The sequence below is a fragment of the Pseudophryne corroboree genome, chromosome 10 (genome assembly GCF_028390025.1).
Source record: "Pseudophryne corroboree isolate aPseCor3 chromosome 10, aPseCor3.hap2, whole genome shotgun sequence".
NCBI lineage: Eukaryota > Metazoa > Chordata > Amphibia > Anura > Myobatrachidae > Pseudophryne > Pseudophryne corroboree.
Window position 1 is genome coordinate 346916643 of NC_086453.1, and position 17544 is coordinate 346934186.

General features: G+C 45.0%; 1 protein-coding gene across 2 annotated transcripts in view; it reads left to right on the top strand.

Annotated features, from left to right (window-relative positions):
* The first annotated feature begins 8728 nt into the window (after positions 1-8728).
* The window catches only part of ETS1 (ETS proto-oncogene 1, transcription factor), a 184002-nt gene continuing 175186 nt past the window's right edge, over positions 8729-17544 (top strand). For both annotated transcript variants that reach the window (XM_063943664.1, XM_063943665.1), the window contains exon 1: positions 8729-8784. In XM_063943664.1, coding sequence (XP_063799734.1) covers positions 8755-8784 — 30 coding nt within the window. In that variant the 5' untranslated portion in view covers positions 8729-8754. The remainder of the gene's footprint in view (positions 8785-17544) is intronic.

The following is a 17544-nucleotide window of genomic DNA, read 5'->3' on the forward strand; positions in this document are numbered from 1 at the left end:
ATTGATGAAATCATCTGCCTCCTTATGACGAAATCAGAGAACCTTGTACATGCCTGATTGCAAGTATTTGGAAGGGACGTTCTTTCAATATATCTGAAATATTTTTCATATTCTTGATTGTTCAACATTGTCATTTGGCGCCCCATATAGTGTGTACTTATCTTCTTTTGCAAACACTATAGTATGTATTAACTAAGATTTAAATTCAAAGTCATGTTGCCTATAGCAACCAATACTATGACATGTGCTCCAAAAGTTTGCATCACATTTACTTACGGTTAATTTCTTCTCCTTTCACCCAAACACCAAAACATATGTAGTTGGGCTGACTTCAAGTCCCGCCTGAAGCTGAAAAAGGCTGCGCACTGGAACGCTTTGAGGGCCACAGAGGGAGGACCACTCCCTGAGACTGTGGAGTTTACAGACCTGGAGGAACTAGCGATGGTGTGTGTGTCCTATGAGGAGGTGGCAGGTGTGTCCAAAATGGACACCGACACACCTGCCATGGAATGTCCACATGCCTTGGAAGGTAAGATTTGAAAAATATATAGACAAGTGTTTACTGTATAAATTGGAACAATTGTACTAATATGACTTTAATTGTACTATTTGTTTTCTAAACACAGCAGAGGAGGGGCATCTCACTGAGGCTGAGGAGGGGGGGGGGGGAATAGTGACACCTCAAGTGTGGGGCAGGAAATACCACCAGCCCAGCCCCACACTGGCACCCCCCACCAAAGCACTCGCCCGGAGATTCTGGCAGAAATAGTCAGTCATGGAGGTACTTGAGATGTCCTACAGGCTCACTGACCTGACCACCTGTGTGTGCCAAGGCATGTGCGACATCAACTCCTGTCCTCCAACTCAACAACACAATTGGACAAGGCATACAGACCATCACTGCCCTCCTTGGCCACAGTCTCAGGGAGGCTCCAATACCTGGCCCATCCCCTACCCCTGCCCAGGAAGAAGTTCCCACTGGGCAGGGCCCTCAAAGGTCAGTGCGCAGACCTACCACTGAGCAACATCCCCTTCAGGCTTGGCCAAAAAAGAAGAAAAAATAATTTCTCTCCAGATGCGGACACATTGCCCAGCGCCCATGTTGTTTATGTTCTAAAATGCTTTATCAGTGGCTTGTGTGACCAGAATGTCAAACTCCCTCCTGCTGAATGTGGTTTGGCATCTTCTCTTTTTGTTCCCAGCCTGTGATGCATTAGCCTGTGAACTTGTCCCACCTTCCTCTACACATTGTGGTCTTGATAGTTGGGTTTGGGTATTGTGGCCAGAATCAACCTCAATGGCGGATGGGGGAGGGGGTCCAGGGGTGCTGCGGGTGGGGTAGGGCCGGGTGCAGAGGGTGACGGATGGGGGAGGGGGTCCAGAGGTGCTGCGGGTGGGGGAGGGGTGGGTGCAGATGGGAAAGGGGTCTGTAGATGCTGGTAGGTGAGGGGGGCCGCGGATGAAGGAGGGGGTCTGGAGGTGCTGTGCATGGGTGGAGGGGTAGGTGCAGGGGGGTTGCATTTGGTGGAGGGGTGGGTTCCAAGGGGGTGTGCGGTTGGGAGAGGGGTTCCAGAGGTGCTACTGGTGGGGGAGGGGTGGGTGTGGGGTGCTGCGGATGGGGGAGGGGGTCTGGAGGTGCTGTGGATGGGGAGCTGCAGTGCAAACAGTGACCCCTGGCAAGACATTAGGGGGCATATTCATTATCCTTTGAATGTCACAATTTCTACACTCCCCTGGAGATGCAGAAATTGTGACATTCATCAAACTCCGGAAAAGTATTTTTTTCCGGAGTTTGAACGTTAAACTGTTCGCCATCCTGAGATGGCGAACAGCTTCCGAATCTCTTCACAAGCTTTCATTTGCACTGCAGCTTGTGAAGCAGTGGAGGGGAGTGCGGGGGGGGGGGGGGGGTCCGCCGCTGCACTGACAAGCCGGTCAGCCCCAGGCAGCCACACAGTACATGCCCTGGGTGGGAGGGGGGTGTGGGGCGGCCGCCGCTGAGATGACCAGCCCCAGGCAGCCAGACTTACATGCCCTGGGTGGGGGGCTGCGGGGCAGCCGCCGCTGAGATGGCCAGCCCCAGGCAGCCAGACTTACATGCCCTGGGTGGGGGGGTGCGGGGCAGCCGCCGCTGAGATGGCCAGCCCCGGGCAGCCAGACTTCCATGTCCCAGGTGGGTGTATATATTTATTACAGTGCATCCGGAGAGTATTCACAGGGCTTCACTTTTTCCACATTTTGTTATGTTACAGTCTTATTCCAGAATGGAATATATTAATTTTTTCCCTTCAACATTATACACACAATACCCCATAATGACAATGTGAAAACATTTTTTGTGATTTTTGCAAATTTATTGCAAATAAAAACATAAGAAATCACATGTACATAAGTATTCACAGTCTTTGCCATGAAGCTCAAAATTGAGCTCAGGTGCATCCTGTTTCCACTGATCATCCTTGAGATGTTCCTACAGCTTATTTGGAGACCACCTGCGGTAAATTCAGTTGATTGGACATCATTTGGAAAGGCACACACCTGTCTATATAAGGTCCCGCACTTGACAGTGTATGTCTGAGCACAAACTAAGCATGAAATCAAAGGAATTGTCTAGTCTTCCGAGACAGGATTGTTTCGAGGCACAAATCTGGGGAAGGGTACAGAAAAATATCTGCTCTTTGAAGGTCCCAATGAGCACAGTGGCCTCCATCATCCGTAAATGGAAGAAGTTCGGAACCACCAGGACTCTTCCTAGAGCTGGCCGCCCATCTAAACTTCGTGATCAGGGGAGAATGGCCCTAGTCAGTGAGGTGACCAAGAACCCAGTGGTCACTCTGTCAGAGCTACAGCATTCCTCTGTGGAGAGATGAGAACCTTCCAGAAGGACATCCATCTTTGCAGCAATCCACCAATCAGGCCTGTATGGTAGAGTGGCCAGATGGAAGCCACTCCTTAGTAAAAAGCACATGGCAGCCCACCTGGAGTATGCCAAAATGCACCTGAAGGACTATCAGGCCATGAGAATCAAAATTCTCTGGTCTAATGAGACAAAGATTGAACTCTTTGGCGTGAATGCCAGGCGTCATGTTTGGAGGAAACCAGGCACCGCTCATCACCAGGCCAATATCATCCCTACAGTGAAGCATGGTGGTGGCAGCATCATGCTGTGGGGATGTTTTTCAGCAGCAGGAACTGGAAGACTAGTCCGCATAGAGGGAAAGATGAATGCAGCAATGTACAGAGACATCCTGGATGAAAACCTGCTCCAGAGCACTCTTGACCTCAGACTGGGGCGAAGGTTCATCTTTCAGCAGGACATCGACCCTAAGCACACAGCCAAGATATCAAAGGAGTGGCTTCAGGGCAACTCTGTGAATGTCCTTGAGTGGCCTAGCCAGAGCCCAGACCTGAACATCTCTGGAGAGATCTGAAAATAGCTATGCACCGACGCTTCCCATCCAATGGATGGAGCTTGAGAGGTGCTGCAAAGAGAAATGGACGAAACTGCCCAAGGGTAGGTGTGCCAAGCTTGTGGCATCATATTCAAAAAGACTTGAGGCTGTAATTGCTGCCAAAGGTGCATCAACAAAGTATTGAGCAAAGGCTGTGAATACTTATGTACATGTAATTTCTTCGTTTCGTCATTTTTTACATTGTCATTATGGGGGTATTGTGTGTAGAATTTTGAGGGAAATTTTTTTAATTTTTTCAGTTTGGAATAAGGCTGTAACATAACAAAATGTGGAAAAAGTAAAGCGCTGTGAATACTTTCCGGATGCACTGTGTGTGTGTGTGTGTGTGTGTGTGTGTGTCTATCTATATATATATATATATATATATAATATATCCTTTCTTATGGGCGGCACTCAGAGACTTTTATCAAACGGTTTTAGTGAAAAAAAGACCCCACCGGGCCGTTTTTATTGGTAACGTTTCGGGGTATAATCTCCTTCCTCAGACAACCAAAACAGTGAAGCTCCATGTGTGTCCCATGCTCCCGGCCGCCGTTCCGCAGTGGCACTTCCGGTCGCGGGTCTCCCACTGCGGTACGGGAGCATGGGACACACATGGAGCTTGCACTGGAGGGTCACAGGTCAGTTCTTGTTATAAATGTCACTGCTGTTCACTGTTTTGGTTGTCTGAGGAAGGGGATTATACCCCGAAACGTTACCAATAAAAACGGCCCGGTGGGGTCTTTTTTTCACTAAAACCGTTTGATAAAAGTCTCTGAGTGCCGCCCATAAGAAAGGAGATATCTACAGATGCTGATCTGAGGGGAGGGCACCGGAGCAAGATATACGTAAGACCGGAGTGCCAGGGACTCTGTATGTATTGCTATATATATATATATATATATATATATATATATACACACACACACACACACACACACACATATATATATTTAGTAGGTTTCCTTAATTCGCTATTATCAGAAGGCAAATTAACCCTAAAGCCAATTTTCTCTATCAAATATAGCACACTTGTGGCAGCTTCTGCAAAGAAAAGACCTCCTGCCAATATGGGTCTAAAAGGACAAATACAAAAAGGGGATCTCTGCAGAGCGCTCGTATTTGATGGATAATCCAATTAGATTTTGGATATGAACCGAGGCTGACTTTAATAGTACCTTAATATACATGCACTCAAATATTAAAACCACATAATTTTATTAAAATATAACTAACACAGGGACGGATTGGTAAACAAAAGTGGCCCTGGAAAATTTTCTAAAAGTGGCCTCATGTGGGCGGCACCAAATCAAATACAGGCGGAACCAATACCAAAGTAGGTGGGATTAATACTTCAAAATGTAATGTACATGGAGTTACACCAACAAAAGGCAGAGCACGTTATATTAGCTTGATGTAACACATTCAAAAGTTTAGAAAGTATTGTGTTGTAGCAGAAGTAGTTAAGAAATTAAAACTGGGGTGACATTTAATCCTCTGCACACTCACCAAATAAATTGTAAAGTAATATTCTGCTACAGTGGTTCTCAAGCTGGGTCCTCAGAGGAGCAAGCAGGGGTACCATGATAGTGGCTACCAATCATAAAATAAGCAATCAGAAGCCACATACAGTAACTGAACTTAGGATAACATATAAACCCAACTTACTGAACTTAATACTTGTCAAAATTTATCAATAAGATACTTTTGGACAAGGATTGTCATATAAAGAAACCTGATACTCTAATGCACTGTGATTCAACAAAGTTTGGGAACCACTGCTTTTTGCATCACACAGTCCACATTGTTTAAGCAGTTTAGTATTAAAAAACCTTCTTCCCCCATTACAGAATAGCCCTCCTCACTACAGAATATCGCCTAAGCAGGGCTGTTTCTAGCCAATTTGGCTCCCAGTGCAAGATTTCAAAATGCGCCCCCCCCCCTCATTAAAATGGGCGTGGCCTCATCTGATATCATCACGCCCACCACAGGAAAAAAAAAGTCCCCATTTTACACACTGCGGCAGGCACGTGTCCCCATTTTACATAGTACGGCAGGCACGAGTCCTCATTTTACACACTGCGGCAGGCACGTGTCCCCATTTTACACAGTACGGCAGGCACGAGTCCCAATTTTACACAGTATGGCAGGCAAGAGTCCCCATTTTACACAGTACGGCAGGCACGAGTCCCCATTTTACACAGTACGGCAGGCACGAGTCCCCATTTTACACAGTACGGCAGGCACGAGTCCCCATTTTACACAGTACGGCAGGCACGAGTCCCCATTTTACACAGTACGGCAGGCAAGAGTCCCCATTTTACACAGTACGGCAGGCACGAGTCCCCATTTTACACAGTACGGCAGGCACGAGTTGCCACCCATTTTACACAGTACGGCAGGCAAGTGTCCCCATTTTACACAGTACGGCAGGCAAGAGTCCCCATTTTACACAGTATACAGGCACGAGTCCCCATTTTACGCATTGCGGCAGGCACGTGTCCCCATTTTACACAGTATTGCAGGCAATAGTCCCCATTTTACACAGTACAGCAGGCAATAGTCCCCATTTTACACAGTATTGCAGGCAAGAGTCCCCATTTTACACAGTATTGCAGGCAATAGTCCCCATTTTACACAGTATTGCAGGCAAGAATCCCCATTTTACACAGCATTGCAGGCAAGAGTCCCCATTTTACACAGCATTGCAGGCAAGAGTCCCCATTTTACACAGCATTGGAGGCAAGAGTCCCCATTTTACACAGCATTGCAGGCAAGTGTCAAGTGGGGGGAGAGGGAGGGGGGAGAGAGAGAGATAGAATACTTACATGCAGTATGAAGACGCTCTTCCCGCTCTTCGGCCCGCGCCGGCTGCCTCCTCCTTCCAGCTGGCTCCCCCTCCTCTTGTCATCTGTACTCCTGTTCGGGGGGCGGAGTTTCGCAGAATGACGCGATTGCGTCGTGACGTCACGACGCAACCGCATCATTTAGCGAAACTCCGCCCCCGAACAGGATTACTCGGGAAGGGGGAGGAGGGGGAAAAGGACCTGCAAAGTGCCGCGGTGGGCGCCCCGTGCGGTTGCACGGCTCGCCCGCCGCTAGAAACAGCACTGCGCCTAAGGCCCATACACACAGTGAGATTCGGGCTATGCCCGATTCTCACTATGCGACAGGGGCTAGATCGGGACATAGTCAGTATTGCAAGCACACTTAGTCTGGAGGTCCTTATATATTTTAGGGACTGTGAAAAATACCGGGACCTCCGGGTGCTCTTGTTTTAACGCCTTGCATAATTTCACCAATATTATTCCTCGGGTCTTCGCATCATCCAATAGATCATCCAATTCCTTCTTATACTTGGAGGTGGGGTCCTGGGGTAATAATTCATATGTGACATCGTTGTTCAACTGGCCATAAATTTCCGTTTTGTACTTGTCAGTGTCTTGCACCTTGACAAAGGGGCGGCTTAGCCCCGAAACGTTGATTTCTTTCTGTATGGTGACTTGTTGAAATACACTCTGCTACACGTTAAGTCTCCGAGTGCCGCAGTACTTTTTTTCGTCCTACATATATATATATATATATATATATAGATAGATAGATAGATAGATAGATAGATAGATAAAAAGAGTAGAGGTACGGCGACCAAATGTGATACAAGGTAAATGTTCTATATGACCATTTAGAAATGGAACCTAAAAGCCAGAATTAATAAGAATATATTTAATATCACAAAGACGCTGAACAAAATTACAAATATAAAAATAAAAAAATAAAAAACAAGAACAATAAATAGCTGATTCTGAAGGATAAAAAAACGTATCTCAGTGCACGGTGGAGGTCAATATAGGGGAATCCAACGCGTTTCGTCCTATCCGGATTTCATCAAGGGGTGATATGAGGTTGGGACTGGGCTAAGTTTTATACCCCACCTAACAGGAACTAATTCTGACATCACATCCTGTTACATTAATCAGATGACTAAGGAAGAATCTATTACATAAGAGATATATATATATATATATATATATATATAATATGTATTAGGAGGCAGCGATCTGGGCTTTCAGGTGTCAACTCTAACCTAACCGAGTGTCCAAAAATAAAAAATAGTTTTAATAATGTTTAGTAGTGGCAGCTATAAAACTATGTTTTATTCTTGGACATAAGTAAAGGGTGAAAATAATTCAGCTCTACCAGTCTGAAAGAACAATTTATTTAGTCAAAATCTAGTTTTGAGGTAAGGATGGAGCTGCCCAGAAAAGACGGGATGTGTATAGCTTATATTCCTCTACAGTATATTATAATGTGTCTGTTTTCATCATAAGTTTAGTTCCACTATTCACAGATGATCAATATTATAGTCACCCAGGGAAGGGGTCATTCAGACGTCAGCTGTCCAGTCAGTAGCTAATCAATTATGTGAATCCAACTCATTATGTAAGGAATGTGTATATATTGTTAGCTTTATCCGGAGGTGTATGGATCAGACAGACACTTGGACAATGTTAAATATAATTGGTTGTGATGGGTTCTGACCGGCAGGTTCCTGCATTAGGGATTATTGACCTGGGGTCAGTGTGAGATATCTTAACCCCTAATGTTCTATGCAGTGTTCTGTGAGTGTACAGAAAGCAGGGCAAAGTATATCGTACAGGACCATTTACACAGGGCGAATGCCCTTGCTGGCCTTGATATCATCATCCCTTATTTATAAAGCAGCAACATAATCCGTAGTACTGTACAGTGGGAAGTGGCAGACACAGAATTATATCAGTAAATGAACATAACAAAGACATAGAAGTGAGCTCACAAAAGAAGGCAAAGTCATGGACGTGCTCTTTATAGTGTTTCCCCGTCATATAATATATCGCACATCCTGGCTCTGCGGACTACATTCCCCATCATCCTCACACTCCATCTGGCTGTCAGGGTGGTCTCCCTGTCAGTATTGGTGGGAGCAGGGAAGGCGAGTCAGACAGGAGGAAGGAAGGAAATATCCTCATAGTCATATGGGTTTCCTCTATGCAGGAGAGGATTCAGTGTCTCCACACCGCTGTCACTATCTGCCTGACAAGACGGGGAGGTACTTTCTGGGACCTGTGGAAGTGAGGGCACTAAGGGGTGCATGGGGTGGCGGGTGGGCGAGGGGGGATGCGTTGTTTAGAAAGCATGAACACTGTTTATATTGGTTTCTGTGTCTGGTTCTCTATCTTTGGTTGGTTCTCATGGGATTTGTTTGAACACAGGTGATACAGAGATGACTTATTATTACACAAGTTGCTCCACCAGTAGCTCTGCCATGTATCGGCTGCCACCCGCTGTGTCTACGGTAAGTGCACAACTATGCATAGTACCACACCTAATTGTATCCGTGAAATGTATGAAGGAGGGGGGTGGTTATAGCATCCTACATCATACTGTTCTGGGAAGGGAAGTAACTGCACATGCAACATAATGGGGGAGATTCAAATGTTTGAAAAGTCAGTTGGGAGTCTGTGTTTTCCTATCTAATAGACAGGGAAAAAACAGACACCCAACCGACTTTTCAAACATTTGAATCTCCCCCCAATATGTAAATCATAATATGTGTCTGTATTGCACCATCTGTACCAGTGATAGTGATGTACAGTATTGGTCTATATTGCATTTAGTACTGTACTGATTATACTGACTGTTATTATATATTATTTATTTGCCCCCTCAAAAGGATCTGTAGTGCCAAACATAGAGGGTAAAGCAACAAAATGACTTAGTAACGCAGATCTAGGGAATGACACAGATGATAACTGCTCTATGGCACTCTGCCCTCAGTCCGGCTGTAACCAGGGTGATTTACTCTGTGTTATTTATACAGCATAATGTTAAAGCAGAGCTAAACAAATACCGGTCATTGCTGCGACTGAATAAACGCACGGAAGGCCGCGTTGCTGGGGACCCTGGTGTGTGGCTCCATTGTGACTCTCAGAGCAAGTTGTTTGATACATGTCTGACATCATGGCCCTTGAGGCCTACCAATTGGTAAATGGAACTGTAAGGAAATCACTGAAATATCCATGAACCTCTGCAGTCACCTTAAACACCACGGGGAGAGCGTCCTAAGCGACTCAGCAGTCTCCTTTTCTGATTGGTCCGTTGACATTTTTGTTTCTACCTTTTTTGTGCATATAAGTTTGTCAGTCCGCCACCTAGTAATGTTCCACTTACTATTCAAACAATAAAAAATAAATAGGGATCACTGATTCCTAGGCTGAATAGATAAGCACACAGACGAGCGTGGGTGTAACATAAACATAGAAATGCACTTCATGCTGTGATTACAGTACAGGGTAGTGTCCTCTAAGCAAAGCTACTACATCAGCGATAATGTGTTTTCTGCCCATCAGGGCATAGCAATCAGAGCTCACACTGCGGTGCATATTCCCATGGCCAAAGACAGAATACATACAATTCGCCGGCGGACGGGATGCCGGCTCTCAATATCCCGGCGGCGGCATCCCATCCGCCAGAATGCTGGCAGCAGGGAGAGCGCCAAGAGCCACAGGATCTATTTCCACTCTATGGGTGTTGTGGACACCCACAAGTGGGAATAACATTGTTGCGCCGGTATTCCAGCTGTCGGGATTTCGTCGTTGGTATCCTGAACGCGAGGTTCCCGACGGTCGGCATGTTAACCGCAACCCCCAAAGACCGTAGACAGTGGCAAAGCGGTAACCCACTTAACCTAGTGCTGTTTTACTTTGCTAAATGAAATAATCTCAAGAGTCTTCTTTAATGCACTTCCCCAAGACTGTGCCTCCCCTACCAACCAAAGAGTCTCCTCTATTTTTGTGCCCATGAAGTGAGTGCAGACCGATATCTGAGAGATTGCTGATGATAGTTCTGCCATCCGCTTAGGAGGTTTGGAGTACACTCTGACCTACAGCTAATTACTAATGATACCAATCCTACCACCGCTCACTGAAAACTGGTCAAACATTGACTATAGTAATCAGTGCATACAATAAACTACAAGTGCTGCATAATCTGTTCTTAGCCAGGAGGAAATAAGAGTAAATTATTTTGGAAATGTATAAAATAAAGACTTTTCCATAGTGTGGAAGAAAAAAAATACTAGTAATAACACAAGTGCATATTTACAATAATACAATTTGTGAGGTTCTGGGAGTGTAGGCTACTACAGTATGTATAGTGTGTTGTAGATGTATTATGGTCATGTCCAGTGGTCAGGCCATGTTGAGGGGGGGGGGGGGGGTGTAGTGTCCTATGTCTGTATAGAGTGTAATAGATGTATTATGGTTATGTCCAGTGGTCAGGTTATGTTGGGGTGTAGTGTCCTATGTGTGTATATGGTGTAATAGATGTATTATGGTCATGTCTAGTGATCAGGTCATGTTGGGGTGTAGTGTCCTATGTCTGTATAGGGTGTAATAGATGTATTATGGTCAAGGCCAGTGGTTAGGCCATGTTGGGGGGGTGTAGTGTTCTATGTCTGTATAGGGTGTAATAGATGTATTATGGTCATGTCTAGTGATCAGGTTATGTTGGGGTGTAGTGTACTATGTCTGTATATGGTATAATAGATGTATTATGGTCATGTCTAGTGGTCAGGTCATGTTGGGGTGTAGTGTCCTATGTCTGTATAGGGTGTAATAGATGTATTATGGTCATGTCTAGTGATCAGGTTATGTTGGAGTGTAGTGTCCTATGTGTGTATAGGGTGTAATAGATGTATTATGGTCATGTCTAGTGGTCAGGTCAGGTTAGGAGTGTAGTGCCCTATGTCTGTATAGGGTGTAATAGATGTATTATGGTCATGTCTAGTGGTCAGGTCAGGTTAGGGGTGTAGTGTCCTATGTCTGTATAGGGTATAATAGATGTATTATGGTCATGTCTAGTGGTCAGGTCATGTTGGGGATGCAGTGTGCTATGTGTGTATATGGTGTAATAGATGTATTATGATCATGTCTAGTGGTCAGGTCATGTTGGGGGTGTTGTGTCCTATGTCTGTATATGGTGTAATAGATGTATTATGGCCATGTCCAGTGGTCAGGCCATGTTGGGGGGGTGTAGTGTCCTATGTCTGTATAGGGTGTAATAGATGTATTATGGTCCTGTCTAGTGGTCAGGTCATGTTGGGGTGTAGTGTCCTATGTCTGTATAGAATGTAATAGAAGTGTATTATGAGAGCCTTAACTAGGGTGGTGTGGTGTGGCCAGTGCCACCCATGTTACTGTTTAAGCACCTCAGCGCCGCTGGCCCACCAGTAGCTGCTGGCTCCGGGTTCGGTATGATATCCCGCTGCACGGGATACCGATTGTCAGTATACCAACGTCGGCATCCCGAGCGGTAGAATTCTGGTAGGGGGGTGAGCGCAATGAAGCCCCTTGCGGGCTCGCTGCATTCACCACGCTGCGTGCTCGGTGGCGAGCTACACTCCCCACAGGTTCTGTTCTTCCTCTATGGGTGTCGTGGACACCCATAGAAAGGGAATCGCCTACCTAAACGGTATACCGGCGGCGGTATGGTACCCCCATCGGAATCCCAGCATCGGTATTGTGACAGACGGGATCCCAACGAGCAGTATGCTGACCGCATACCTTGTCTACAGCCCGCCACAATGTACAATAGCAGCAACGAGCCCGACTTCTTCTCTCTACTATCACACATCGCAGCAAGCAACGCCGCAGCTGCCTGCTCCTTGTGCTCCAACTCCTGGTTCAGCAGTTAGTGTGTGAGCTCCACTTCCCCTAGCTCCAGGCTCCACCTGCTCCCAGCTCCCAACTCTTGTATATCTGAAGGGAGAGATGTCATAACGTCTCTCCAGACTGCCGCTGTTCATAATGATGTTGTGAACTCAGGAACTGTGTCTGGGCACAACAAAAAGGTAAGCAGCACAACAGCTTTCCTTAAATAAGTTATGACTCCTGGAATGATGTTGAGGAGTAGGAATGATGATAAGGGGTGAAATGAGAAGGAATGATGATAATGAGAAGGAGGAATGATGCTGATAAGAGGAGGGGTAATGATGCTGATAAGGGGCAATGATGAGGAGGAATGATGATGATGAGGGGGAAATGAGGAAAAGGAATGATGATGAGGAGGAATGAAGAAGAGGAATGATGATGAGGAGGAGGGGTGAAAATAGGAATGATGGTGAGGAGGAATGAAGAGGAGGAATGATGTTGAGGAGAGCAGAATAGGAATGAGGAAGAGTCTTGGCAGCCATTTAAATAATATTCGGGACGTAATAATAAACTTACCATTACTGTGGCAAGGATAAGGTACTAATGTAGCAGGTGACCGCTAAACAATAAATGTCCTCTTGTTTTGTTTGCCATCACCTTATTTAAATGAAGATGGTCTATACTGTGTGACGTAACGTGCATAAAGGGTAATACTATGTGGCATAATGTGTATAAGGGGCTCTACTGTGGTGTAAAATGTGTAAGGGGCTCTATTGTGTGGCGTAATGTGAATAACGCACACTACTGTGTGGTATAATGTTATTTGGTACTATTATGTGGCTATACCCCTCTATTGTATTTGCGCATGCACAATTTGCAAAGGGGGAAGGAGGGGGGCATAAATGCTCTTTCTAGAACAGGGCGACAAAATGTCTAGTTACAGCTCTGTGTATTATTATCGTGGGCAGTGGTCAGGTCATATTGGAGGCGTAGTGTCCTGTGTCTGTATAGGGTGTAATAGATGTATTATGGTCATGGCCAGTGGTCAGGCCATGTTGGGGGTGTAGTGTCCTATGTCTGTGTAGGGTGTAATAGATGTATTATGGTCATACCCAGTGGTCAGGTCATATTGGGGGCGTAGTGTCCTATGTCTGTATAGGGTGTAATAGATGTATTATGGTCATGGCCAGTGGTCAGGTCATGTTGGGGGTGTAGTGTCCTATGTGTGTATATGGTGTATTATGGTCATGTCCAGTGGTCAGGACATGTTGGGGGTGTAATGTCCTGTGTATGTATAGGGTGTAATAGATGTGTTATGGTCATGTGCAGCGGTCAGGACATATTGGGGGTGTAGTGTCCTATGTCTGTATAGGGTGTAATGGTATTCGGACTATAGATCTACACTAAAAAGGTCTTCAGTCAATAGGGCTACCACTAATGGTAGACATCCATTAGGTCGACAGGGTCAAAAGCTTGACATGTAAAAGGTTGACAGTTCAACAGGTCGACAAGGTCAAAAGGTCGACATGACAATTGTCAACAGGCATATGGTAGACACAAGCTTTTTTATTTTTTGTTAATTTTCTCCAACTTTTTCATATTTTACCATCCAGGTGTACTACGATTGGGAATAGTAACCTTGCCTGAAGCGAGGGGACGCAGTACACTAATGGGACTTGTTTGTGGCAGAAAACTGACAACCCCCCCCCCCAAAAAAAAAAAAAAAAAAAAAAAATTGTCTGCCTTTTATTGTGTCTACTATTTCCATGTCGACCTTTTGACACTGTTGAACTTTGGTACTGTCTAACTATTCTATATCAATCTTTTGACCGTGTCGACCTAATGCATGTCTACCATTAGTGGTAGTTCTATTGACTGTAGACCTTTTTAGTGTAGATCTAATAATCCACACCCGGTGTAGGACAGTAGATGTATTATGATGTACAATTATGATTATGATGTACAATAATCAGGTCATATTGGGTGTGTAGAGTCATATGTCTGTATACGGTGTAATAGAATTGTGTAGTGATCATGACACTCAGGCAGTAAGTATATCCCTAATCATACCCTAATCCTAATGTTGGCAATTCACAAGATGTCAGCGTTTCACTTGTTGACATTTGTGATGTCAGCATTGTGAACATGTCAACATTTTCCAGACATGTTGGTGTTGACATTTCAACAATGTTGGCATCATAACTGTTGACATTGTTTTGTCGACATTATGACCGCATCCCATGCAGAACTTTTATATATCTTATACTTGCGCTGACTTGTGCTTGGAGAAGCAGGTCAGGGATGTTCTTCTGTAAGTCCTGTTCAAGGGATGGAGGAGCAAGTCTGGATGCGTCCTGTGTTGACTTAAAGGTATCTTAAAGATACACCTTTGAGAAGATGTTTTTTTGTTGCAGTGACGGCATTATCTTTGTACCAGATATCGGTTGTATACAGAACATTTACAGTTGCACATATATTATAAATGGAGACCCATTACGTCAGTGGGTGAGGCCTGGCATTCATTGAGGTCAGTCTGAAGTCTGAATCAATGAAGGAGCTTTGCTCTGACTGACAGCTAGAGTATCTCTGTATAACTGCGCAGAGAGACTGAGGAGGACAGGTAATAGCTGTGTTCTATAGGATGAAGATGGAGAGTATTTCTAATGTGGCAATTTACAAGCTGTCAAGAATCAGGGGAAGAAGATCATGCCAAAGCTGGTTTATTTACGAAGGTTGTAGATCACGATGGAAGCATAGATGTGGCATGTCTAGACTTTAACAATGAGCCCAACGTCCGACTAATACATTGAAATGTTTGGCATTGACCTTAAAGGTTGCTGAGTGGATATGACCTTGGTTGAAGAATGCACAACAGATAGTTGTAGGATTTGACGTACACTCAGCAGAGGAAGAAGTTACTAGTAGAGAACCCCAAAAGTCTGCATTTGGTACAGCCCTCGCTATTTTTCTAAGTGATATTACTACTTGTGATGATGGGAGAGTATGTTTTTTTGCAGATGACACAAACATGTGCAGTGGTGCAGACACACTGGAGGTGGAAGCGGTGTAGCTAACCTGATTAATTAAATGAGTGGTGTAGAGGTTCCCCATACCTGGTGAGAGCGTTACAGCTACAGGCCAGTGCCATAACATTCAAAAGCATGCAGTAAGGCCTAGAGAAATCCAAAAGTATGGTTTCTACGGAACAATAAATGGAACTACTGGATGAGAGAGGCTTCTAGGAGCCATTATTGCAGGTGATTTGCAGGATCCCACACAATGCATTAAAGCAATAGGGGAATGCCAATAGGAAAAGGAATTAGTCACATAACGAGGGAGGAGGTTGTGATGCAGTCATTGATGAGACTGTGATAAGAGCAGGGATGGGAGAACCTTAGGCCCTCTAGCTGTTGTTGAACTACACCTCCCAGTATGCCCTGCAACAGTTTTAGCATGGCCAAATAGCAAACTGTAGCAAGGCATGCTGGTATGTGTAGTTCAACAACAGCTGGAGAGCCAAAGGTTCCCCACCCCTGGTTTAGAGTGTTGTGTCCAGTTCAGGGTGTCAGAAGTTGCATAGTCTATATCCAAAGTTTACCAGAAACCACTTAACGGCCATATGGGGACATTTACTAAGCAGTGATAAGAGCTGAGAAGTGAGCCAGTGGAGAAGTAGCCCTATCAACCAATCAGCAGCTCTGTATCATTCTAAAATTATAGACGTTACGTCAGTGCTGATTGGTTGCCATGGGCAACTTCTCAACTGACTCCCTTCTCTGCTCTTATCACTGCTTAGTAACTGTCCCCCGTAATGTGTGTAGCTGGGAGCAAGAATGCATGGGGGGGTGGCTATGGTAAGAGTGTTCGGGGTTTTAACATGGTACAAGTGGAAGGCACCCTACAGGGGAGCAGATGTATTAGAATTTAGAACAAGAGGGCTTGCACTAAAACTGGAGGGTAGCGGGCTTCTGGGAAATTACAGGTAGAATTACTTTATGTAAAGTGTGGTAGTGATTGGAATAGCCTCCCAACAGAGATGGCAGAGACAAAGAGAGTTTATACTTGTTTGGTAAAAGCAAAATACTTCCCTAAATCTGTAACAAGCAAAGTATTAAATAGGATAGAAATTGTCTTTTCAGCCAAAACTTAAGTGTGATCTTGAAGTTGTCAGAAAAATCTGTAGCTGCCTATATTATATACTGGTAATGCTGGACAATGTTCTGCGACTCCCAAGAGGTATTCGGCAATTGTCATTGTGTCCTTTGGCCACAGCAGCTGCACTGAGCACAACGTTCTTTCACCTGGAAAATGTGTAAAAAGTTTATGAAACCGTCCTTATCCGGTGAATGAGAGAGTTCCAGGATCGCCGAGACATAGACAGTGACTGATTTATATGCGATATCCACCACTAGAGAATTCTATAGTCTATACCAGAGGTTCTCAAACGCCGTCCTCAAGGCACCCCAACGGTCCAGGTTTTAAGTATATCCAGATCTCAGCACAGATGTAAAATCAAATTGATTGAGGGACTAGTAAGTCACCTGTGGCCAAACATGGGTATACTTAAAACCTGGACCATTGGGGTGCTTCGAGTGCCGCGTTTGAGAACCTCTGGTCTATACAGATTTATTTTTATTGTTCTTTTATAATAATGACAATGCTGCCAATTATTGCTTTCATGGATGCAACTGAAGGTTATAAACTGTCACTTATAGCTATACTTATTCCAGAAATTAAGTGTTCTGGTACATTTTATATGGTGGAAAACTGGTTGTGTATTTGTAAGGTTGGTACGTACAGAACGACCACCACTGCGATGCATTATACCTGCGCTACAGGAGGGGGCACTAAGCGTCAGCATTCTGCTCCCTTTATTTTCTGTGGAACAGTTTCATATTATGTGGATAAAGGGTAGACTGAAATATCTCCTTACATGAACTGTAAAGCGTTTGAGTCATGTTCATGTACTCTGCATAATGTGCTCTGTCTGTCCTCACTGGTATTACAAGTAATAAGAGTCTGTTGATTGAGTTTATTGACTGACAGTACTGGATACACAAACAGTATATTACCTGCCAGTGCAGAGTTCCGGAGATGCAGTATGCGGTTCCTCTCCTTGGTGCTGAATTCTGCTTGCTGCTGTCTAACCAGATAACAACTCGTATGTTTGACCCCTCATTCGCCGGGATGCTAGCTATTCTATCCGCCATACAGTCTCATCCTCTCTGTGTCTCTCCAGCCCCATCCCTCAATGTTCTCTACAGCCTCAAGCACCCCCTCTCAGTGCCGCTACACCCTTATGCCCCCCCCCGTACGTCTCCAACATCATGCCCCCCGTGTTTCTCCAGTCATATGCCCCCCCATGTCTCTCCAGCCTCATACCTTCTGTGTCTCTCCAGCTTCAT